The sequence below is a fragment of the Panicum hallii genome, chromosome 2, assembly GCF_002211085.1.
Source record: "Panicum hallii strain FIL2 chromosome 2, PHallii_v3.1, whole genome shotgun sequence".
NCBI classification, from domain to species: Eukaryota; Viridiplantae; Streptophyta; class Magnoliopsida; order Poales; family Poaceae; genus Panicum; species Panicum hallii.
Genome location: NC_038043.1, coordinates 795,075 through 819,078, shown reverse-complemented (window position 1 = coordinate 819,078; position 24,004 = coordinate 795,075). Strand labels below are relative to the sequence as shown.

Sequence of the window (24,004 nt, the reverse complement as noted above, 5' to 3'; positions counted from 1 at the left end):
GAAGCTTCGAATGGCCACAGGGAACATCGCGAGCGGCCTAGGGGTCCTGGCGTTGCTGTGGTCCACTGTCGTGCTCCTCGGTGGCCTCGTCAGCGATCTGCCGATGATGCGGTTCTGGAATATCACTCTAATCAGCTTAGTGATGGCATGCAAGTAAGTTGATTCCTTTTTGTTTGTATCTCAACTTTACCTACCTTGTTATGAGAATTCGTGAATTGTGAAGAATGGGAAATTTTAGAATAAACTAACAATTCTCTATATAACTTATGATGGGAAATAATTTTATAAAGTATTGCGCCCCTTTGTGATGAGTTTTAGTTATTTTCCCATAATTTTTTGAAACTATTCTGGTGCCAAAAAAATTCAGATAAGTTTTAGAGGTAGCCTAATTTGGTGAATTTTAATTTTAAAACTATAAAGGTATATGTTCTCTTAAGCAAAATGGGTTCACCTCCATTAGTTTTATCGCTAGGAAAATTTCCATGAATTTCTTAGGTAGTTTTCGCTCGGCTTAACTGTTAGAAGTGATGGAAATATCAAATAAGGAGTGAAAGTTAGAAGTTAATATCAAATAAAGGTGGGAAAATTTTTCAGGGCTAAGAAAGTAATTGAGTTTTCTTCTGATGTCAAACAAGGAATTCCCTCAGGATTCTATAGACAACGTCGATATCTCATCCCTAGCTGACGCTGACCCAACATATCATCAAACAGGATGGTGGATATTTCTGAAAACGAGATTACTAAAGGGATTTACTTGGAAGAGGCAAAGATTATACGTATGCTCCGGCTACAGAAATGGATCGAGGAGGCGGGATTTGTGAAAGGGATTTCAAAAACCTTGCTGGGAACGATGTTTGTGCCCAAGGTGATTCTATTCTTCTGTCTTGGGTTTGTCTTTCAGTACTCGTCATATTTGAGCTTGGGGTTGTCAGTAGGGTTCTTTGTGCAACGAGATTGCTACGGCGATGCTGGTGTAGACATTGACAAAAGGGCAAAACTGGGAGCCGCAGTGGGCGAATTTTATGGTCTAGTTTTTTTCCAGAGCTTAGCTGCCATACTCTGGATGTTTCTTTTCGTGATGTTAGACTGGCCGATCAAGCAAGTGGCAGCAGCGACGAACAGTGTGGATTTGAAGGATGGGGCTCAAAAGTAGTCCGGATGTACGCTTCAGAAACAACGAGGAAGTTTAAGAAGGACTGGGGGCTACCCGACAATTGGAACTTGATCACATACGCTGTTGGGTTGCTCCAGTCTGCATCTGGAGGAGATGACCATCTGGGGAGCAATGGACACCTTCTTTGGTAAGGACGATCTACCTGTAAGACAGGAGCTACTGTCTTCAAAGAGGTCTGTTCAGAATCTCATCGCCATGATTGTTGGTCGGGGAGGCACAGCTGGTAGCATCGAGAGCAGAGAGCGCGCAGCGAGAATCGTGGCGCGGCATCTTGCCAGTCACCTCCATGTAACACACTTCCCGGGCACACTTGAATGCATCTGTTCCCTACTTGACCCACAGGATGTTACCTGCCCGTCCGAGAAGCCTGAAGAGAGTCTTCCTGTTCCTGAGCAAGAGGACGATCAAAATAGGCCACTGGAAACCGTAGTGCCGATCAGAGACCAGAATGCCGGTGAACAAGTCGTCAGTTCATCATCTGTTGGGTTAGTAGCCAACAGAAAGAGAACAAGTTTGCGTGGATGGATCAAGAAATGCCATGAGGGTGCTCGACAACGGAGGAAAGCTGCCCGGGAGGAAAGGAGATTTCTTGACCCTAAGTACCGCCACCACTATGAATCTAGACGAGCCAAGGAGCTGATTTCTCAAGGCCTGCTGATTCTTGAGCGGCTCACACAGGACAAAGTAAACTGTACAGAGATAAGCAGGCACCAAGCGCTGGTCTGTATGATCACATCACCACTAGCCATGACCTCCTCAGCAATGTGCAGGATGGCACAATGGTGGACATGCTAAGCAAATCGCTCACAGTTCTGAGCAGGCTGCTTACCAGTCCTGGAGATGGCGCCACAAGGCTGCGGCAGGAGCTGGCGAGCAACACGGAGGCTGTCAGCAACCTGATGGGAATTTTGGAGTCTGACAGCGAAGGTGCCCACCAACTGCGTGAACAAGCCCTGGAGATCCTGGCAGAGTTAGGCCTTGATGACTCTTTCACAAAGCCGGGCTCCGGTGAGTCTACATCTACATGCATGTTTAACAAGCTTTTCAAGACCTTGCGAAGCATCTTCCTTGAGGAACAGGACGGCGATACTATGGTGGCAGAAGCAGACAGAGAGAAAGCCATCAGATTGAGGGGAAAAGCAGGGGAAGCACTGGCCAGATTGCTTGCCGTTCACGCTGCGAGAGGTGTCAATGTTGCTCATATACTCTCCAAGCGAGAGGCGATCAAACTATTGACCAAGGTATCTCGCTACCTCTGCCTATTTATCTTTAGAAAAAATTCTTCTTCTTTTTTAGGTAACTCGCTACCTCTGCCTATTTTTCTTTAGAAAAATTTCTTCTTTTTTTTCAGAACAACTCACTTCCTCTGCCTCCGCATCTATCGTGTTTAATCATATAATTCCAAATTTCTCAGAAGTCAGTTAATTTCTCTTACTTCTGTAGTGTACAAAAATTTCCGCTGCACCGACAGTCAGTCCAGACACATATAGTGTGGTCAGCATTAGTATCCCTTGCTTCCTTTCTAATCCACATTATATGTCACTTAGTAAGAGTTTTAAAATTGCAATACTAATTGTTTTTCTAGGCAAGTTTGTCATCAGTAACCAAATTAACGAAATTTGCTCAAGTATTTCATTAACTCCTTTGCATTAAACTATGTTGGTGCAGGTGCTCAATGAAATAAAATCTAGTAAAATGGGAACAAGTGCAGGTGCAGCCACAGGGGCTGGCGCAAGCAATAGTCATGGTGCAGCAGAGAATGTTGCAGGAAGCCAGCCCCCAGAGGAAGCTGACAGTGTACAGCCTCACACTCAGGGAAATGAAAAGCAATCCGAGGAAAGAAGATTTGTGGCAGCCATGCTATCCCTCGCCGTGGCGATCCGCAATGTCAATGTGATGAGCAAAGAAGATTTTGCTGGTGCCATCCATGAAGATGCAGCACTGGTGAAGAAGCTCGCTGAGATACTGAAGGTGAACAAGCACAGCAAGGCTGTGTGTTTGAGAGTGGTGAAGCTTACATGCCAGGTGGTGATAGCTATGACTCAAGACGAGCCCAGCTGCATCAAACGTTTCAATGAACATCGCTTCAAGGAATCACTGACCGATGTTCTGGGAACCATGGCGGAGGTCGATGGCTGCGTGCTCTTTGCTGGGAACGATCATCGTGAGGTGATGAACAAGCCTGCCAGGTCTCTCGCTTCTCTTGTGAAGGAAGCACAGGAACGCCTAGAGACACCACAAGAACAGGGTAACTGATACTGATATCTCTGCCTCATCAAGGGGATATTGTTAAGCACGTATATTATTGGTGTATACATGCACTTGTTTGTTTGTTTTTTTAGGACTTTATTTCTGGATCCTATGATCCTATCATATTTGTGCGAGAACAAAAGCGTGAATTTCTGTTATCATTTGAGAACTAGGATTTCCAATTCATGTTGACAATCGCAATGCATGTAGTCATGTGGTAACAAACTGATCTGCAAAGAGCTACTACAAAATGTGGTAACAAAGTCACTACTACAAAATCGCCAGTGACTCTGTAATTGTGTTTGGTACTGCCCAAGTAAACATTTACAGGCGTGCTCTGCTTTGCTCTGCTCTGCATAATGTTAGGGGTAGCGCGCGGGTGCGTGCTGACCGGTCGCAGAAGCGCCCGCGCGCGCGGCCCACTCGTTTTGTTTTTTTCGCCGGCCCACTGGTGGTTAAGGCCCAGCTTTGCTAATTCTTTTCTTCCCTTTTTCTTTTTCTTTTCCTGCCGGAAGTTCCGATAGAACATTTTTTTCCCATCCAATGGAACAATTCGTTCCAGTGGAACATTTTTTCGTTCCAATGGTAAAATTGGATCCAACTGAACAAATTTTAATTTTCATTCCGATGGAACTTTTTTTTTTCAATGGAACAATTCGTTCCAATCATGGGGGAGCTGGGGGCCGGCGGCCCGAGAAGAGTTAGCGGCCCACCAAATTTTAATCCCCTCTTCTGTGACGGGACTGCGCGCTGCCCCGAGCAGGCCCCGACCCTACCTGCCTAAGGGCCTGTTTGTTTCAGCTTATTTGAGCCTCAGATTATAGGATATAGCTTAAATAATCTGAAGAGTAAACAAACAGTCAGATTATAGGTCCAGATTATTTAATCTGAGGGCCAGATTATTATAATCCCATAAGCAGCTCAATGGATGCTTATTCCAGATTATTTTGAACAAAAGACCCACTACCCTTATAATTTTCTACGAATTTACCCACCATGCCACTGCCCTTCCCCACTGGTCCCTCCCGATCCCCCGCTCTTGGGCGCCACCCCCATCCTGTGCGGCTCCTCCTGAGCGCCTCCTCCCCTCCTGAGCCCCTCCTCCCCTCCAAACCCTAGCCGCCGCCGGTCAAATCCGGCCGGATCCGGCCCCTTCCCAGCCGGAATGGAGCCCAATGACGCGGAGGAGACCCTCTCTCAAGCTTTGGAGTACCGAAACTCCCTGAGGCGCGAGCTCAACTTCGATTGGAGCCAAGACGAGGAGGAAGAAGAAGCCGGCGGCGGGTCTGATGGCGGCGCCCTTGGGCGCGGCTCAGGCGGCGGCAAATTTGGGCCGGGGCGCGGCTCGGGCGGCGGCGCCCTGGGCCGCGACGCGCAGGGGCCGGGGCGCGGCTCTGGCGGCGGCGCCCTGGGCCGCGACGCGCAGGGGCCGGGGCGCGGCTCGGGCGGCGGCGCCCTGGGCCGCGACGCGCAGTGGCCGGGGCGCGGCTCCGGCGACGGCGTCCTGGGCAGCGACGCGCAGGGGCCGGGGCGCGGCTCGGGCGGCGGCGCCCTGGGCCGTGACGCGCAGGGGCCGGGGCGTGGCTCGGGCGGCGGCGCCCTGGGCCGCGACGCGCAGGGGCTGGGGCGCGGCTCAGGCGGCGGCGCCCTGGGCCGCGACGCACCGGGGCAGGGGCACGGCCGTGGCGCGCAGGGGCTGAGGCTGGGGCGCGCAGGGGCAGGGGCCACTGGCGACCCAGCTCGTGGACGTGGAAAGCGACCTGCGCAATCGTCTTCAAGTGGTGCCGTGCGTCCTGTTCGTGGACGTGGTCGTCCTTGTACGTCTCAAGCATACAGACCTCCACGATCAACTTCGGTTGATGTCGACCATGGCTCACAGCCCATCGACCATGGCTCACAGCCCATCGACGTCACCGATGACAATCTGCATGACACCACACAGAATAGCATCATGGTAATTTCTTCTCCAATGTTCAATTTTCAATGTGCCATGCACTGCTTGTAGGTTTATTCATTGGTTGTTCATGCATTGGTTGTTGTTTCAATGAGTAGAAAGAAGTTTGTGACAAAGCAGATTGGACTTTCGAGAATACTAGAGTTTTTTGTGAATTATGCATCCAAGAGATCGATGCTGGGAATAGGGCAAATGGCGTCATGACCACCAGAGGATACAACAACATTGCTGAAAAGTATAGGATAGCGGTCGGTTTGCATCATTCAAAAGTTCAGTTGAAAAACAGATTAGACTTTCTTAAGGGATTGTATAGCTTTTGGCTTCAATTACTTAAAGATACTGGACTTGGTTGGAATGAAGCATTAGGAACGGTGGTTGCATCGGAGGACTACTGGAATAAGGCAACAAAGGTATATATGAATCATTTCATCACATGCTTTGCCTTGTTATTGCATTCAGATTTGGAGACATGATTCATTGTTACGTATGCAGGGCCATCCAACATGGAAACAATTGAGGAGAGGTCCTCCAGATCATGAGGATTTGTTACAAGAAATGTTTGGAGGTATTGTTGTGGATGGCTCTAGTGCATGTGCACCCGGTGAAGCGGTTGAAAGGAACGAAGATGAAGGGCTTGCTGCTGGAGATCAACAAGGAGATGATAGTGATATGTATTCAACACCTCCTTCAACTGCCCATGTTCCGAACAGAAGAAGCTCGCTGAATCGTGCAAGTGGTAGTTCAGCGACTAGTCCATTGAAGCAACCAAAGAACCAAATGGTGAAAGTCATGCAGAAAATTCATGCCACTTTGGAGAATAATTGTAAAATTGCAAACAAGGTCATGCTAGGTGAGCACTTGGAAGAAAAGATCAAGGAAGTTCAATCTATGGCAGTTCGTTGTGGAGCAAGAGAAGGATCAGCTGAACACTTCATGGCAACGCAGCTATTTAAGAAACCCGAGAATCGAGCCACTTTTAAGGCATTCGAAACCGATGAAGGGAGGCTTCTTTGGTTGAAGAGACATTGTGATAATGCTGGCTTTGTGTAGAATCATTTTAGTTTCAGAATATGAGGGTCTTATTATGCATTGAACCTTTATTTGTGATATGTCATCTACTGAACCTTTATTTGTGATATGTTATCTACTGAACTTTTATTATGATATGTCATCTACGGAACCTTTATTATGATATCTTGTTCGTTGTAGATGAATGTTAGTTCAAGTGATGAGGAGGATATGTCTATGACTGTTGCACTCGATCGAGTTGAGACTTTGAGGAATTTTGAGACAGTTGCAGCAGGATTTGGTATGTTCTATGCTGAAAATTACTTGACCAAATCTGTAAGAAAAGTGCCTATTCTGTCTGGGTATGATTGGGTTATGTTAACCCTTAATGATCCTAAAGAATGCTATGATATGTTTAGGATGAGTCGTCCTTTGTTTGACAGATTACATGATTTGTTAGTGTCATCTTATGGGTTGACATCTAGTAGCAAAATGTCATCTATTGAAGCTTTAGGGATGTTTTTATGGACTATTGCGGCGCCTCAATCATTTATTCAAGTGAAGAATAGGTTCAAAAGGTCAAAAGAAACCATTAGTAGGAAACTTGATGAAGTGTTGGATTGTGTATACCGCATGGCAAAAGATGTTGTGAAGCCTATAGATCCTAATTTTACAACACCTCATCCAAAGTTGCTAAGTGATAGGTTCGCACCACATTTTAACAATTGTATAGGTGCAATAGATGGAACTCACGTTCCAGTTGTTGTACCCTCATCAAAAGTTGTTCAACATATGGGACGACATGGATATCCGACACAAAATGTATTAGCTATATGTGATTTCGACATGAGGTTCACATTTGTTGTTGCGGGGTGGCCCGGATCAGTGCATGACATGAGAGTATTCAACGACGCTTTGCGCAAGTATGCCAATATCTTTCCTCATCCACCACCTGGTACGTATATATTAGCATAATGGATATTGTTTTTATTGTGCAATTATTGACCGTGACTCATAACAATTTGTAAATTGTAGGAAAATTTTACCTTGTGGATTCAGGATACCCAAACCAAAAAGGTTATCTAGCGCCATACAAAGGTGTGAAATATCATTTGCCGGAGTTTAGAGCTGGACCACGTGCAAGTGGAAAAAAGGAGGTATTCAACCAATTGCACTCCTCTCTTCGTAATCACATTGAGCGTTGTTTCGGTATCTTGAAGATGAAGTGGAGAATTCTTTTGGACTTGCCAAGTTATCCAATGTTGAAGCAATCAAAAATAATTCATGCATGTATGGCTCTACACAATTTCATTCGAGATAGTAAAATAGCCGATGAGTTATTTGATCAGTGTGATCGAGATGAGGATTACATGCCTATTCCGTCAACGCATAATGCCAGTGGATTGGGAGATGAGGAGGGAGCCATGAATGACTTTCGGGATCAAATTGCAAATGCGCTATTTGCAAGGAGAATGTAATTTTATTTTAACTATATTTTGTTGTGGACAAGATATAATTTCGGATTTGTCATTTTATTTTAATTCATGTTGAACAATATTTTATTCTCCGATACAGTGTCATAAATGGATGGAGAAGGCCAAGTAAAACAACTAGGGGCATTATAGTCTTTACATGTCTAAAAAAAATAAGCTGAGTACTAATAATTTGGGTTGCCAAACAGGCATCCACAGATTATATAATCTGGATTATATAGATTATATAATCCATAAGCTGAAACAAACAGGCCCTAACTTGTAGACCTGCAGTGAGCCGAAACACCGGTTGGGCTAGAAACATGCGCTGAATTGCAGAAGCCCAACTACTTTATTTTAAGAATATATATTTTATGATCGCACAAGGCACCTCGGCGCCGGCGGCTCGGCTTCCCGATCGCCGATCTCCATCCACTCCACCTGCCGCCACGCCGGCGCCGCCATGGGGGTGGTCACCAGAGCCGTGAAGAAGAGGAGGCTGGCGGAAGAAGAAGAAGGGCTCATCGACCACATCAGCCACCTCCCCGACGATGTCCTTGGTGACATCGTCTCCCTCCTCCCCCCTCAGAGACGGCGCCCGCACGCAGGTCCTCTCCTCACACTGGCGCCACCTTGCGCTCCACCCCTCTCAACGTCGACCTCCACCTCACCGAGCCCCGGCGGCGTGCCCGCGCCCGCGACATTTCCCACGCCCTCTCCGCGCACCCGGGCCCCGGCCGCCGCTTCTACATCAGGTACGGGGACAGGTACGGCCCCCGCATCGCTGCGACCCTCGACGGCTGGCTCCGGTCCCCCGCCCTTGACAGCCTCCAGAAGCTCGACATCCTCCTCTTCGACCAAGGCCTCATCTTCAACCATGGCCTCCGGCGCTGGGTCACTAAGCCGATGCCGCTGCCGCTGCCGGCATCGGCGCTCTGCTTCTCCTCCACCCTTCGCATCGCCAGCTTCGGGGAATGCGTCTTCCCAGATGCCCAGGCGGCACTCCACTGGCCGCTCCTCAAGCAGCTGACCCTTTCCAATGTCACGGTCTTGGAGAGCTCCCTCCACGCGTGGCTCGCCGGCTGCCATGCCCTCGAGAGCTTGCTGCTGCATGGCAGCAAAGGCTTCTCTCGATTGAGAATCGTGTCACCTAGCCTCAGAAGCATCGGCGTGGGCTCTAGAACGGGAGACCCCAAGTTGCAGCAGCTGCTCATCGAGGACGCCCCATGCCTGGAAAGATTACTCGTCATCGAGCGCATGGAGATTGGCATCTCGGTAGTCTCTGCACCAAGATTGGGTATCCTGGGGAAGCTCCTTGGCAACTGCCACACGCTTCAGTTTGCCACCACAACTCTGCAGGTATACATGTACCCATAGGGGCATGGCGGCATGCATCATTTTTCATTTATTCTCACCTTCAGTACTCATGATGGATCCATGTCCTATCACTAATTTGCCTAATCAAGTTGTGTGTAAGTTCTATGCTTTCGCTCAGAGATCGACTGTTGCTAGATTGACGGTGGTGGTGCCAAGTGTGAGGGTTCTAGCTTTATCACATATGAAACCTTGCTTGGATGCGGCTATTAACTTGATGAAGTGCTTTCCCCAATGAGGTTTAGTCACTTTTCAGTGTCTTGACATTTGTTATCTCTTTTAATTTTCTGGAATACTGTAATTTGTCAACTGATTCGGATGTGCTATATTTCGTTCGTTTTGAACGAAGAAGAGCTCTTGAGATGCCCGTTGTTAATTTTCCACTTTAATTTGTTGTCATTGGAACATCCCAATCAAATTATATATTACTGTCCCATGTCAAAATAAATCATATATTATGTCTAATACATTCAGTTTTCTCACGTAAGGAAAACCTGTTTGGTAAAAATCATATATATGTAATGGAAGCAAACTCATTTGTCTCTGCATAGGATGTGCTTATAGTAATAAGGTTGCGTACGCATCTGTACAGAGATTCAAAAGAAAAAAGAGGAGTGGGATAAGTGTGCGGATGGAATCGAACAAGCAGAGTCACTTGAGGTCAAGAATGAGTTTCCTTTCAGGGCCTTTGATCGGCAATAGTTGTGGGCCCAAAACAATCCTTTGAACTACACCTAAGAGCATCATGTGGAAAACAGAAAAGGAAAAATCTAATACCGCCTTGATACAGGTATTGATCTTGAAAGGATAAAACATTGGAAAAGAAAACGAACAAGAACAAGAAACAAGACCATTGTGCTTCTTTTGCACCCATGAAGCAATTAACATGTCCTCTCGGAGAAAGCACTTAGAGAAGAGACCCAACAGAGAACTTTGTAATATACTACTAGGTATGATGATCTTGCTGCCCTGGGAAAGAATGATTCAAGGCAACGCAACCTCCACATTCCTTCTACATTGGGTCGTCGTCTCTGAGTAGAATAAGAGTCATCTCCAAGTATCCATAAGCACAAAGAATAAAATGTGATGAAGTGATAGAGCCTCGTTGGCCTCTAGCAAAAGGTATCCGGCCTTGTCGGTCGCGAACAAAGTAGGCCTTGTCGGTCACGGAAACGGGAATCCCAGCCTCGTCAGCAGGGAGGAAATAAGACTTCAAATGGTTCACCGGCATTGACGGTGTAGAAAGGTGGATGTTGCTGGTAGTAGACTTGTGCTCATGTTGTACTTAGGAGGTTTCTCCTTAATGTAAACTTCTGAGATCATCGGCTCAACACTTAGCCATATGCTTGTAACTTTTCTTTCTTGGTGATATGCTTGGACGCACTTGCACTTTAATTTTGCCGTAACTGTAGGACTTAGCTTATTTCTGACGGTAAAGAATTGGTTGCACGAAATACAGGATGGGACGTGGTGAACTGATAAAGGCCACATAACTCTTCTATTGCTCTTTTGCTTGCACATGTACACATTGCATGGGCTTGTGGCATGAATTAATATTACTAATTAACTTGTACTTCCTTCTCCAACATGTTGCTCTCGTACGTGACAGACTCATCTCATTCTCATCCTGGTAAACAAAAAAGGGCCCGTTCCATCACTGGAGGCTTTCTGGCCGCCGGCCGCCGCAAAGAACGACATACTTGTTATGGGCTGCCGTATATCACTGAGACTGCTCGCCATTGAATCTCACCGGAGTAACAATCATCGGGCCGCCGGACACCGGCCTTGCCATGCATCGCCGTGCGTATTTTCAAGACGTTCTAGCCGGACCACCGCGTTCAACTGTCAGAGATCTCGCTGCGACGTGCTGCCACACTTGCTGCTGCCAACCAACTCCGGCGACGAAGACGCGCTTGCCGTAATGCTGGATCGGTGAGACGGAAAAGGTTGCCGCAGGAACTATCGTCGTATCTGCTGGACGAACACCGTCGAGTTCATCCATCGCTTGGCAACTGCAGCTGAACCATATGCTGGCCGAAGGCACGAAAACCATCTCCACATGCATCTGTATGCTCCAGCCATGCAAAGGAATGAGCCCGAATAATCAAAATACGTAAATAAACTTACCATGAGAGAAAGCAGTCATGATGTTGATGGTGTTGAGATCCTCGACGGCGTCGAGGCCCTGGACGATGGCGGCGTGCGTGACGACGGCGCCGACGTTCCGGACGACGGCGGCGTGTACGACGATGATGTCTCGTGCGTGGTGGAGTGAGCGGAGGAATGGCAGCAGAGTTCCGGCGTGGTGAATAAGGCTAATCACAGTAGGGGGTTCATATATCTATTTCGAGAAACGTCATATCAGCTTGATGGATGAATGAAACACTATGCCTCAATGGAGAGTTTTATTTCACTGTTTCCAAAGGTAACCAGTGTAATTAAATGCTAGTTGATCTATTGGCGCACGAGATCCCCATGAAACAACGGCGGTCACAGTGGTCGTTTCACGCTATTTTCAACGTCTTGGAAACGAGTTAGCAGAATGTCATAGGGATGAAACTGGTTCCTTCTCTTCTCTCACTAAATCAGTGACACATCATAAAAATGCTGATGTGTTATGGTAATTAATACCATGAAACTCGCTATGAAATCCCATTATGATTAGCGTAATCGACCCATGCGAGAAGACAAGGGGCTCCGTTTATAGGCGGGAGCCATGTGCCAGGAGGTGAGCACCGAGGACTCGCCGCCTCTGATCGCGCCCGAGCGAAGCGCTTGGGATTAGTTCTCGGTTCTCATCCCCAGGCTTATCCTTTGGCTGGCGCACGTGCATGCAGAAGCTTCCAGAAGATGGTGCTTGTATGGGCCACGCACGGGTCACTTAAAAGCCCATATACCCCAGGCTAATTTGTGCTAATTCTTTACTAATCAGCCAAGACTTGTAGCTTAACAGGTCCAGTCCATTCACCGGCGGCCGGCCTAGCTAATCACAGGTTGCATGCATGAGGGCGTTAAAGAGTTGGTCTAATTTACTCTTGCAACCTTCGAAAGGAACAAGCCGAGCCTCAATGCATATTTTTATTTTTATGGTACAGTTATCAAGACTGGTAACTCTGTGCCAGATGAATGTCATCCTTCTTCTCTTTCCTTGCCATGTCATCTTCTCTTTCCTTGCCATGTCATCAAAATTGATGATGTAGTATAGAATTTAATGCCATAAAATAACGGCCTAAGAGTACTTATGCATGCAACATATGCAGACTTCCTTGCCTTGCGTGTTAACATTACTACTTGCTTGCTTCTTTGAAACCCCGTGCACGCACGCTGGGCTGGTCCATACTGGTGCGGCCGTGTATTTCGTATGCGTATATATTTTGAACAAGTACCAGGCAATACTAATTGGGCTATAGACATGTACGTACTTCAATTGCGTCGTCGTCACCTTGAATAAATGGGCTTCAATAAATAATTACTAACCAGCCCAAAACTCTTGATGTTTACTGAGTTGAACCGTCAACTAGTTAAGGGCCTTGTTAATTTCCACGCTGCTGGCATAAGGATAAGCCTGCTTTCTTTGGCCCATGAACTCATCCTGCAGAAGCTCACAGTAGGGGACGACTCCTGGGGGCTGGACAATTCCGACTCTCTCAATAACTGCCAATAATACTTGATGGAAGACGTCACAATACTCCCTGACATTCCTTTAGGGCCTGCTCATTCCATATTCTCAGGATGTGTCCTGGTATAAAAGTAAAACGGCTGATAATGGACTTATCTGATCATTTCATCTCGAAGGTAAGGCTATCCTATATCTGTCTAAACTTGGGTTACCAGGGAAGTAACGAAAAATTCAACAAGGCGCCATCTGCTAGCGGCCCTAAGCGTTGGCTGCATAATTAAATTTTTTCTAGTTCCAAAATTGTTTGTTCTGTGCTGAATATGGCCAGTATCTCCTAAAAATCCCTAATGACGTTCTGAGATTGGAGTGTACTTTCTGGGTTACAAATAAACTCTATTTTTGAATTGTTGTCAGCCTTTTTCAAAAATATGTCTCTGGACACTGGGCAGCAAGTTGACTAGCTCAGTTGTTGCATGGGAGACTCTATCTTGCATTGATATAGCACCCAGCAGATAATAGCTAGTAAGCCCTGGGCATGTAATATCTAAAAGGTTCCATACTTCCAATTGATAACCTAAATCTCTGAAAGGCTCCATACTTCGAATCAATAACCTAAGCCCTAAGGTCAATTCAAAATCTTATTGAATATGGTGTATTGATAGCACAATGCTCAAGGATCTGTGGAATTTTAATAACCAGGGAAATATCTGATGCAAAAGCAATAATCTGTGAACATGTGCGCAAACTAATTAGGGGCCATTCACCTCTTATGCTACAGCTTTGATGGAGCAAATTGGGGAGAAATAGTGTCAGCGATTATAACAAGGACCAGATCAAGGAGGGGGAATGTTCAGCAGCGGCCCAGTGGCGTGATAGCCTAACTCTAGCTTAGCCTCTTTCTATCTTTTTTCTCGAATATGCAGGATAACTGCATATCATTGCATCGCAGTGTAGTTGTGGGGTTGCACTGTGCTGATGAAGAATCTGGGGCATTTTTGCAAAAATGATGTGTTCTTAAAGCAAGCAAGTAAAACATAAAAGGCGGACTATCCAGACCGCCAATTTAGGATCCAATTGCTTCTATGGAGTTTGTTCAAGTACCTTCAGCATCTGATATTTCCCCTGATATTCATATATGTTCATTGTACCACTTTCTCTTAGTTAGCACAGAATAGTGATATTTCTGCAATCAGTTGGCTTCCTAATTTCCTGGTAGAATCCGGTAGCTAATGTTGATGTCTTTTTTGAATACCTCTAAGGCTCTAAGTATTCAGGCTATCTGATAGTTTATTGAGCTTCCTCTCTTTTTGTGTCATCCAACAATACCAGTTAATCTTAAATGAGTTAATTTGCTTCTGGTTTCAGACACAAGCTGAATGCCCACATGGCTGCATCTGCGGTCAGCCATCAAACTGGAAAACTGAGGAGCTCAAGTTGAATTGTCTCCGTGAAGTGGAAATCCGAGAGTTCAGAGGGTCAGATAATGAACTTGTTTTTGTGAAGCGACTATTCACTTGGGCAACAGGCCTAAAAAGGATAGCAGTAGCTTTCAATATTCAGTTACTGAAAGCGCGACCAAGGAGTTGTGCAAGATGTTGCGAACCTTCACCAGGCCAGAAATATGCATGGACTTTTATGTGTATCAGAACAAGGTTAAGGTGTTGTATGCATCTGAAGACTAAGGTGCTACTTCAAGTGCTAGGCATATTTTCTTTTTTTTTTAGTTTTCTGTATGGCATGTACTCGGAATGCTTGAGAACATCGAAATGTTATCGGATCCTTATAAACTGTTGAGATCCATCATTCTATGTTTCAATTGCTTTATGTTTGGTTCTTACTCATGAAGGTTTAAGCATTCTTTTCACGAGCTGGAAGTGCATAAGATCTTAATATTGGTATGCAGAAGAGTGGACGAGACCATCTTTGTTTGAATGGTCTCTCATGTATCTCTATTTGCTAATCCATCTTGCATTTGAATTTAATTACACTTCTTCATCATGATGTGTTCAGTTCAGTTTACTCAATACAGAGTTCAGGTTCCAATGGTCAGTTCAGTTCAGTTTGCTTGATACAATGTTCAGATTCAGAGCTATGTTCTTGAGCAATCTGCTTCCAAGTTGCAATACCTGAAATCAACTGTATGCCACTGCATCTCAGTCCACTGGCCATTGCAGCTGTTCTTCAGAAGTGAAGAGCTAGGGAAGTTTCATGTACTGAAGCTCGTTCTCGGTGTTATGGAACATGACCTTGACGAACTCGTGCAAGTTGAGCCTGATGACGGGCATCCCGGCGCGCGGCGGTGCCCCACCGTCGGGCCTCGCCGGGAGCTTGAGCAGCGTGTTGGGGACGAGGAATGGCACGCCGCCGCCGTCCGGCGACGAGCTCGCAAGAACCAGCCTCCTCGACGTCGCAAATGCTCGGGAGCACGCCGGAGACGAGGCAGCGCCCCGGGACGACGACTCAGATGATGCTGGCAGCCCCGTTCGCTTCGCTGAGGTCCGAATTGGGCATATCCTGCCCATTGGTTGCGGATCGGACGGTCCAAGGCTGCCCAGGGGGTGGACGGTAATTGGGATGCCGTCCACCCCCTGGTCGCCGTGTCCGGCGGCAAGGACGCCCGCCGGCGAGCCGAGAGCCCGCTAGTGAGTCCGCGAAGGGGATAATGCACTGTAGTGAAGACAGTGAACGCTAGGAGCGCTGGCGAGGCACCCGCCGCCGCCTGCGTCGGCAGTTTCTGGTTGCCCGTTCCGCGCGCGCGCGATGGGGGCTGCACGTGACCGGCCGCCATGGCGTCCCGTCGCACGGTGTGCCGCGTCCAAGTCCAACGTGGCGCCATGGAGGATGCTCAAATCCGTTCGCGGTGACGTTGGACGAGCGGGCGGGCGGGAGGCGGTGCCGCGGCGGCCGCCTGCAGCTCGACGTCAGGTTGGGCCGCGCCGCTCTGGCCGTGAGGTTCCACCGGATGAACAGGCCGCGCGAACGCCTGTCTCACATCTTCTCATCTTCTCTGGATATGCGGGCAACCATCTCTCTTCTTCTCCTGTCTGGATTGCCCCGTGGTGCGAACGCCCATCTTAAGCATGAACTGAACTTTGATTTGTTCAGAATTCAGAGCTTGTTTGTTCTTGAGCTATCTACTTCCAGGTTATAATCAAGGTTTTAAATAGCCGGCTATAACTGCCGCTACAACCGGTTATAGCTGCCGCTACAGCCGGTTATAGCTACTAGGACAGGCAGCTACTATAGCATTTAGTCCGCGAAAACCGGCTAACTCCCTAAATACCGGCTATAGCCCGCTAAATGCCATAACGGCAGCCCTACCGCTAAATGCTTTAGCCGGTGATTTAAAACCATGGTTATAATACTTGAACTTATGTTTTGCTTTTTTAGGCAGAACCTTTGTCCTGTTTTTTTTCTTTTGGAGTGTAACATATGCAGACCAGATTTAGGGAAAACTGCTTTTTGTAAGCTCAAGAAAACCATAGGTTCACTTCAGCAGGTTAGTACAAAATACGGGGGAGGTAAGGTAACAATAGGCATCTCTCAAGTGATTACATACTTGAACAAAAGGAGCAGAGACTGCACGTTCAACAACGGGCAGCCGGCATCTCCAGAGCTTGCATTGGCTTCTTCTTTGCAAGAAAGCATCAGGCGAAGTAGAGAGGGTATACAGGATCATTTAACCTTACAGGTTAATGTTCGTGCAGATCAAGTTGCATTTTTGGTCATCAACGAACAGTAATTGTCTGTAAAACTAAGGAATTGTCTGTAAAGCAGATTAGACCTGGATGTTTACTCCTTAAGTTCCAACTTGCAATGCAGGAGAAGAATGGATGTGGTTCCTTCTTGTTTAAAAACCAAATGAGAGGACATTTGAAACTGAAACAGTACAAACCCCTTGCCTGATTTTAGTTTGCCAACATCATGTGCCATGAAATTTGATTGCATAAGCTGACTTTTGTTGATATCACACAATCTGGTAAACATGGAAATCTATGTTTGCGAATTCTGAGTCAACAATGCATTGAGGAAAAGATCACTGGATAGATTCAGTTCAGCCTGAGGTCTTTCTTACTCTCAGGCAAATCACAAGCAGAAACAAATTACTGACATGACCATTAAAGAATAGCGAGTTCATCTGAGCTTTTGGCTACAACAAAACACTCTTGTCACCTATCATCTTTAGAGTTTTCAGCTATATAAGTAGAATGATTTATTCTACGAAACATCATAAGTAGTGTCACAAATAATCAACCCTGTATGCTCTCTGCATCTTGCTCGTCAGTGTGGGAGGCCGGCGGCCCTGCCACAGAGTATGGCGTTGGTCGGGATGCTGTACTCGTTGGAGAAGCTCTGCTGCGGCGTCCACACCCTGAGGTAGAGCTGCTGGCCGAGGTACTGCCGGTCCCAGATCGCCGACCTCAGGTTCCACATCCCCTGGTTGTCCAGCGACACCAGGATCGCCGACCATCCGTTCGGGTACACCTGATGCCAACAAACAATTGCCGTTTGCCAATGTTCAGTTCAGTTTTCTCAATACAGTGTTCAGGACTCCAATGTTCAGTTCAGTTCAGTTTCCTTGATACAATGTTCAGGATTCAGAGCCATGTTCCTGAGCAATCTACTTCCAAGTTAGTAAGTTACAATACCTGAACCGTATGTCTTGCTTGCGCGTCGACCAAGTTGTAGGTTTGCCGCTGCATCTCAGTCCACTGGCCATCGCCGTACCTGAACACATTCAGATGATGATCAAGTGTGAGTGAAGAGCAGGGCAAGGTTCAGGTACTGAAAATGGGTAAATGCTCACCCGACAACCCAGAAGTCGTATCCGTCGAGGTGCCACGACTGCAGCTCGTTCTCGGTGTTCTGGAACACGACCTCGACGAACTCGTGCAGGTTGAGCCTGACGACGGGCGTCCCGGCGCGCGGCGGCGCCCCGCCGGCAGGCCTCGCCGGGAGGCTGTCCCACTCGATGACGTTGGCGATGTTGTAGTTGTCCGCAAGCTTGAGCGGCGTGTCGGGGACGACGAAGGACACGCCGTTGACCGCGCACCGCCTCCGGCCGGCGAGAGCCGGCGACGAGCTCGCGAGCACCAGCGTCCTCGAGGTCGGGATGGCTCCGTAGTGGAAGGAGCCCTGCGGGTTGGGCCTTGCCGCGCTGGCCGTGAGGTTCCACCGGAACGAGCGCGCCTGGTTGACGGACCAGTCGTACTGCCCCGGCGGGCCGGCCGGCAGCGGGCCCGGCGCCCTGGCGGTGGCGCCGGCGTAGTGCAGCGTTCCCACCGCCGTGAGGTTCGCGGGGGCGAAGCGCGTGGACACGACGACGGCGTAGTCCAGCGGCGGCTGGTCGAGCGTGACGAGGAACGCGAGCGACTGGCCGGCGTGGACGTCGAGGGAGTCGTACACGTTCTGCACGGGGTGCGTCCCCTCCACCTCCACCAGCCGGAGGCGGTGTCCCTGGATCCGGATGTTGACGGAGGCCCTGAGCCCGACGTTGGAGACGCGGAACAGGTACGTCCCGCCGCGGGCGCCGACGAACGCCGGCGGCGACTGGACGCCGTTGATGAGCAGGCCGTCGGGCGGCGGCAGGGCGCCGCCGGCGTCGAGGCTCTGCCTGAGCTGCCGGTATCCGGCCTTGTACCAGTCCCCGACGAGGAGCGTGAAGTCCCCCGCGGGCGGCGGGTACGGGACGGGGATGGCGGGGCGCTGGTAGACGTTGAGCGCGCCGAACCCCCCGGCGGCGCGGTGGAGCGCGAGGGAGGGGAAGTAGGTGAAGGTGCCGATCTGGTCCTTGGCCTGGAACTTGTAGGTGTAGTTGGCGCTGGGGGGGATGGGGCAGTTGGTCCCCGCCACGCCGTCCTGCCACGAGTTCTTGCGCTGCTTGATGCCGTTCCAGGTGAGGAGGAAGGGCTCGTCGAGGTTGTTGACGACGTTGACGATGAGGTTGTCGTTGGTGACGCAGTCGATGCGCGGGCCCGGGAACTGCCCGTTGATCAGGATGCCCTGCGACGGATGGTTGCAGTTGGGTCAATTGGATTCAGCGGCAATGGCAGCTCGTGAGCCAGTCGAGATGCTACAGTGAAATCGAAACAGAGTAGTTCGTCGGCGTCCTGATGCTGGATGCCTGGATCGGGGGAAAAGAAGGGAACTTCTTTCTTTTTTTGTAGGATTTGGGGACAATGGCAGCCATCCCCACCGGCAGGCAGGCGTTGCAGCGAGTAACGGCTGGAGCTGGAGCTGGAGCTGGAGCTGGAGCTGGAGCTGCTGGAGAATGGAGACAGACAGGGATGGCAATGTACCTGCTGGGTGGTGCCGAGCGGGCTGATGGGGCCGTAGGTGACGGTCCAGGTGAAGTAGCGGTAGGGGTCGTCGGCGCCGGCGAGGGGCGCCGCCACGGCGAGCAGCAGCACCAGCAGCGCCGCCGTCGCCGGCATGGCTCCGGCGGGTCTCTCCAGCTAGATCTGGGAACGGAGCGGCAGTGAATGTGGATGGCAGAGTGCGGCGGAGTGGAGTGAATCGGGGAGAGATAGCCTTTATAGCAGGGGCAGCTGCTTTGCTCTCTCTTTTTCGCGGGTTCTCTGCTCTGGGATTGTTGCCATTAAACTAAAAAAACGACTGGCGCGGACGGAGAAGATCGAACAGAGAGCTCGCTACGCGTATACAGGTGGTGGAGAGGAGGAAGAAAAAGACGAGCTTTAAATGGAGGAGCTGCGGATAAAGCGGCGGGGACGAGGACGACCACCACCATTCCGCATCGCCGCCGGAGTAAAGGCAGGCCGGGACAGCGCCGGACAACCTGTCTGCTGTCTCTCCCTCCCGTCCCGCCACAGTATCCAAGTCTTTGGTTTGTACAATTTGTACTGAAATGAAATGGAAAAATGGTGGTAGAGCTCCGATGAAGGGTGTGTGATTGGTCATGGAGACTGGTGTCTCGTGCATGTCCAGCAGCTACGAGCACAAAACAATGGACGGCTTCCTTCAAGTATCAAAAAAAAAATGGACGGTTTCCTTAAAAAAAAGACAATGGACGGAGGCCAACCAGAAGCAGAGCTGACTGGTGTCTGCTATAGCACGCGCCACAGTGGCAACTAAGGATGGATTTGGATATTTTGAATATCCGTCTTTCTATTTTTCTTCCAATTTCCATCCTCTAAAATAGAAGCAGAATAGATATGCAAATTCGGATATCTCGAATATTTATTTTTCTATTTTCTTCCAATTTTGATCCCGATGTCAAGGCTCGCCAACGCGTGAATCCCCCCCAGCCATGGCGGTACGGTACCACAGGAGAGCAGGCAGGCAGGCTCCATCCATGAAGTCAAATCCATCCCGTGGCGTTGGGCTGACAGGTCGCCCCGCATGACAGCGTCTGTCGCGGTGCAGCGCCGGTCGGAGGATCCACCCCGCTCCCCCAATCCAGGACGTTGATGGCCTTTTTTCTTCATCGATCGATCCTTCTCCTCTATTTTTCTAAGATAATATAAAATAAAAATAGTGCAGCAGTATTTTTCGAAAAGGAATTTTAATAATAGCGCGTGCATACTGTTTCTTCGCAGCAGCGTTTATAAAACTAAAGTAAATAGGGTTAGTGTAACTGCCTAGGCATGCCCATTTTCCCCCCTTTTTGTCTGCTCCAAACAAAAGCAATAGTACCAACCCATTTTTCAACTTCATTTTGTTAGCCTCCAATCGTAAATATATATAGGGCTAGATAACGAGACGGCTCAGCTCGGTCAGGCGAGCTGGAGCTCGTTATCTTAACGAGCAGAAAAGCCTGCTCGGCTCGGTCCGGTCCAGCTCGCGAGCCAAACAAGAAAATTGAGACTCCGACAGGACGGGCAGTGGGGGCTGCCAGGGGCACCGATTTGATTGCGCAGCAGCAGAGCCGGGGGCACGGCGGTGCGCGGAGGCCGACGGCAGCGTCTGCAAGTCTGCGCAGCCACTAGGCCTAGGCATAAAAACCAAAAATCGAATGCCGAAATCGAAATAACCGAAACCGAAACCGAAAACACCGAAACCGATCTAACCAAAAGCTATTTCGGTTGTCATTCCTCAGTTCGGTATTTGATTTTTATTCGGTTTAAACCGAATAAACCGAAAAGCCCATTACCAACAAACCCTATCCCTAGGCTAATCCCGTGACGGTCTCAGGCTCCCAGTCTCAGCCTCCTAGCCTCCCAGGCTCGAGTGCCCGTGCTGCTGTGCAGCTGTGCTGTGCGGCTGTGCCTGTGCTCCCAACGCCGCCACTCGCCGCGCCCCGGCCCCGCCGCCGCCCGCCGCGCCCCCTAGCTCCCGCCGCCGCCCGCCGCGCCCTCGAGCTCCCGCCGCCGCCCGCCGCGCCTGCCGCGTGCCCGCGTCTGACTGAAGGTAATTTTTGCCCTACAGTTAAAAATATGTGCATTGCTGCAAGAGCAGCTCAGTATTTTTGCCTTGAACCGATAGGTGCCGCCGCCCGCCGCGCCTCACGTCCGCCGTCGCTGATCTGCGCTACTCGCCGGCCGCCGCCGCGCCTCACGTCCGCGACAACACATTCTCCATTCTCCAACATGGCAACATCAGAGGACCAATCGTCGAACTCGAACCATGTATGTCCTGTTCTGTAGGTTCTAATCTTTTCCTCGCATTTTTCTTTACTTAGCTTCTGTTGTTGCGTGTTGACGTGTTGTAGATCCTCCTCAACGCCACTCGGACTCAGGTAGAGGTACCCGTATCAGAAAAAACAACAGGTGAAACAGAGGACAACAAAAAGGATGAAGTTAAGAAAAGAAAAGAGATGGCACCAAGATCAGAAATGTGGACTCACTTCAGCAAGGTTCTTATTGATGGTCAGTTAAGGAAAGGCAAATGTAAGTACTGCAACCGCGAGCTTAAGTGTGATCCAACTTTGAATGGAACTTCTTCCTTAAAGAGTCATTTTAACACTTGCAAGCTTAATCCTCATAAGAACCAAGATCTGAATCAAGGTAGTTTGCAATTAACTCAAGGTGAAAGTGTTGCAGTCTATAAATTTGATCCTGAAGCAATTAGAAAAGCATTTACTGAAATGGTTATTGAAGATGAGCAACCATTTGCATGTTCTGAAAGGCCAGGCTTTAGAAAATTTATGTCAGTTGCATGCCCACGTTGGAGTATACCATCTAGAAGAACACTAACTAGAGACACTGTTTCTATTTACTTTGAAGAGAAAGCAAAGCTTAAAACATTTTTTAAGCAACAATGTGAAAGAGTTTGTCTTACAACTGATGGTTGGACTTCTCAACAACAAGATAGTTATATGGCTGTGACTGCACATTTTATTGATTCTGAATGGAAACTACATAAGAAGGTTATTAGTTTTTTCTTGGTCAAGGGTCACAAGGGGGATGATATTGGGAAAACTATTCAGAGGTGCTTGACTGAATGGGGGATTACAAAAGTTATGACTATTACAGTTGATAATGCTAGCTCCAATGATTCTGGTGTAGATTACGTACGTAGACAAATGAATAATCAAAAGAGTAGCATTGCTTTGGGTAAGTATCTTCATATGAGGTGTGCTGCTCACATAATTAATTTGATTGTTACTGATGGCTTAAAAGAGATGGATAACTCAATTAAGCGTGTTCGGGCTGCAGTTAGATTTGTTAAGAATGGAAGTTCAAGGTTAGCAAAATTTAAGAAACTTGCAGAGGAGGAAAATGTAGAAACAAATGCTTTCTTGAAATTGGATGTGTGCACTAGATGGAATTCAACATATCTTATGTTGAATACAGCAATCATGTATGAGAAAGTATTTGTAAGGTATGAAGAAGAAGATCCAGCCTACACAATAGAGTTATGTGGAGATAAAGGGCTTGGAATTCCTGTTGAGTATGATTGGGAGAACGCAAAAAAGATGGCTGAATTTCTTGGGCATTTTTATGATATCACGCTTCGTGTTTCGTCTACACTAAGTGTGACAGCTAATGAATTCTTTCATGAGATTGGTGAAATCCAGGTGCTGCTCCGAGATTGGGCTGATAGTGAAGATCTTTTGCGCCAAGCAATGGCTAAGAGAATGAAGGATAAGTATGACAAGTATTGGGGCAGCTGGCATGAGAATGAGAATGAGTTTGCAAATGAGGTGAGGGGGAAGGGCAGAGCGAAGGAGAAGGAGAACATGAATTTGCTCATATTTGTTGCTACAGCTCTTGATCCTAGGTACAAGCTTTCTAGCTACACTAAGTTAGTAATTTTAGAAATGTTTGGTGAAGAAAAAGGACAAAAAGTATGGGATGCAGTGAATGAATGTTTTTATGCACTGTTTGAAGAGTACAGGAACATCTATGCTCCAAGTGATTCATTACCAAATGAAGTTGATGAGGAACCAACTCAGAAAAGAAGAGGGAGTTTAATGAGGTCAGTAATTGCTAAGAAGATGAAAGTTGGAAGTGCTTCAATGGGCACCACCAAATCTGAAATTGATAAATATCTTAGTGAAGACAACGAAAATGATAGCAAAAAGTTTGATATTCTAACATGGTGGAAAGTAAATGAATCTAGATTGCCTATTCTAGCCCGAATTGCTCGTGATGTGTTGGCAATTCCTATATCAACAGTTGCATCCGAATCAGTTTTTAGTATGGGTGGGCGGGTTCTAGATGACTTTAGAACCTCTCTAACCCCATTTATGATTCAAGCTCTCATCTGTACATAAGATTGGCTGCGGCGATCAACTCCTATTAATGTTGATGAGGATGCCGAAGAGATAGCAAAACTGGAAGAAGGTAATTTTATAATTTAAAGTTTTTAACTGCCTAATCGTACTATTGAAAGTGTAATTCTAATTGATTTATCTTCTATTTCAGAACTGGTTGTTGAGTATAATGCTGAGAAGGCTGCTGCAAAGGAGGGTTGTAAAGGATCCGGAAAGGCACAATCAAGTGTGTCCATCACTAAGCCAAGTTGTAGTGCTGTTTGTGTTGATTAAACTGTGTTTGTAATATTTTAAAACTGTTTGTGATGCCTTGTGAATTGTGATCAGTGTTGTCAACTTGTCATTGAGTTGAAATTTGTTGTTTGAACTTGGAAGCATCGGATTTGATTTGTTTGAACTTTGAACCATGTTTTTATTGAACTAATTGATATGTAGTTATGTACTGTTATATGCTGATATATCTGTTATATGCTGTTCG

The 24,004-nt window shown here is 47.9% G+C and overlaps 3 protein-coding genes and 1 pseudogene across 3 annotated transcripts; 3 read left to right on the top strand and 1 right to left on the bottom strand.

Moving 5' to 3' along the window:
* The first annotated feature begins 4,589 nt into the window (after positions 1–4,589).
* LOC112879986 lies at positions 4,590–6,428 on the top strand. Its single transcript, XM_025944425.1, has 4 exons — positions 4,590–4,697; positions 4,803–5,378; positions 5,477–5,788; positions 5,871–6,428. The coding sequence occupies exons 1-4, from the start codon at positions 4,590–4,592 to the stop codon at positions 6,426–6,428; spliced, it is 1,554 nt and encodes a 517-aa protein (XP_025800210.1).
* Positions 6,429–8,321: 1,893 nt separating this feature from the next.
* Positions 8,322–9,235, top strand: LOC112879985 (annotated as a pseudogene).
* A 7,640-nt stretch (positions 9,236–16,875) lies between these two features.
* LOC112881638 (L-ascorbate oxidase homolog) lies at positions 16,876–19,664 on the bottom strand. Its single transcript, XM_025946426.1, has 4 exons — positions 19,151–19,664; positions 17,659–18,854; positions 17,501–17,579; positions 16,876–17,336 (listed from the first exon to the last, which is right to left on the bottom strand). The coding sequence occupies exons 1-4, from the start codon at positions 19,283–19,285 to the stop codon at positions 17,133–17,135; spliced, it is 1,614 nt and encodes a 537-aa protein (XP_025802211.1). The 5' UTR covers positions 19,286–19,664; the 3' UTR covers positions 16,876–17,132.
* Positions 19,665–22,431: 2,767 nt separating this feature from the next.
* LOC112879981 (zinc finger BED domain-containing protein RICESLEEPER 2-like) lies at positions 22,432–23,799 on the top strand. The gene is made up of 3 exons (XM_025944422.1): positions 22,432–23,455; positions 23,528–23,596; positions 23,678–23,799. The coding sequence occupies exons 1-3, from the start codon at positions 22,432–22,434 to the stop codon at positions 23,797–23,799; spliced, it is 1,215 nt and encodes a 404-aa protein (XP_025800207.1).
* Positions 23,800–24,004: the final 205 nt, after the last annotated feature.

Excerpts from the sequence above, each read along its gene's own strand:
- LOC112879986 (XM_025944425.1), top strand. The coding sequence starts at position 4,590 with ATGGAGCCCAATGACGCGGAGGAGACCCTCTCTCAAGCTTTGGAGTAC. Across the intron at positions 5,379-5,476 it reads CCACACAGAATAGCATCATG|AAAGAAGTTTGTGACAAAGC; the intron begins GTAATTTCTTCT and ends TTCAATGAGTAG. Across the intron at positions 5,789-5,870 it reads ACTGGAATAAGGCAACAAAG|GGCCATCCAACATGGAAACA; the intron begins GTATATATGAAT and ends TTACGTATGCAG.
- LOC112881638 (XM_025946426.1), bottom strand. The coding sequence starts at position 19,285 with ATGCCGGCGACGGCGGCGCTGCTGGTGCTGCTGCTCGCCGTGGCGGCG. Across the intron at positions 17,580-17,658 it reads TACGACTTCTGGGTTGTCGG|GTACGGCGATGGCCAGTGGA; the intron begins GTGAGCATTTAC and ends GAATGTGTTCAG. Across the intron at positions 17,337-17,500 it reads AAGCAAGACATACGGTTCAG|GTGTACCCGAACGGATGGTC; the intron begins GTATTGTAACTT and ends TGTTGGCATCAG.
- LOC112879981 (XM_025944422.1), top strand. The coding sequence starts at position 22,432 with ATGGATAACTCAATTAAGCGTGTTCGGGCTGCAGTTAGATTTGTTAAG. Across the intron at positions 23,456-23,527 it reads CGAATCAGTTTTTAGTATGG|ATTGGCTGCGGCGATCAACT; the intron begins GTGGGCGGGTTC and ends TCTGTACATAAG. Across the intron at positions 23,597-23,677 it reads GATAGCAAAACTGGAAGAAG|AACTGGTTGTTGAGTATAAT; the intron begins GTAATTTTATAA and ends CTTCTATTTCAG.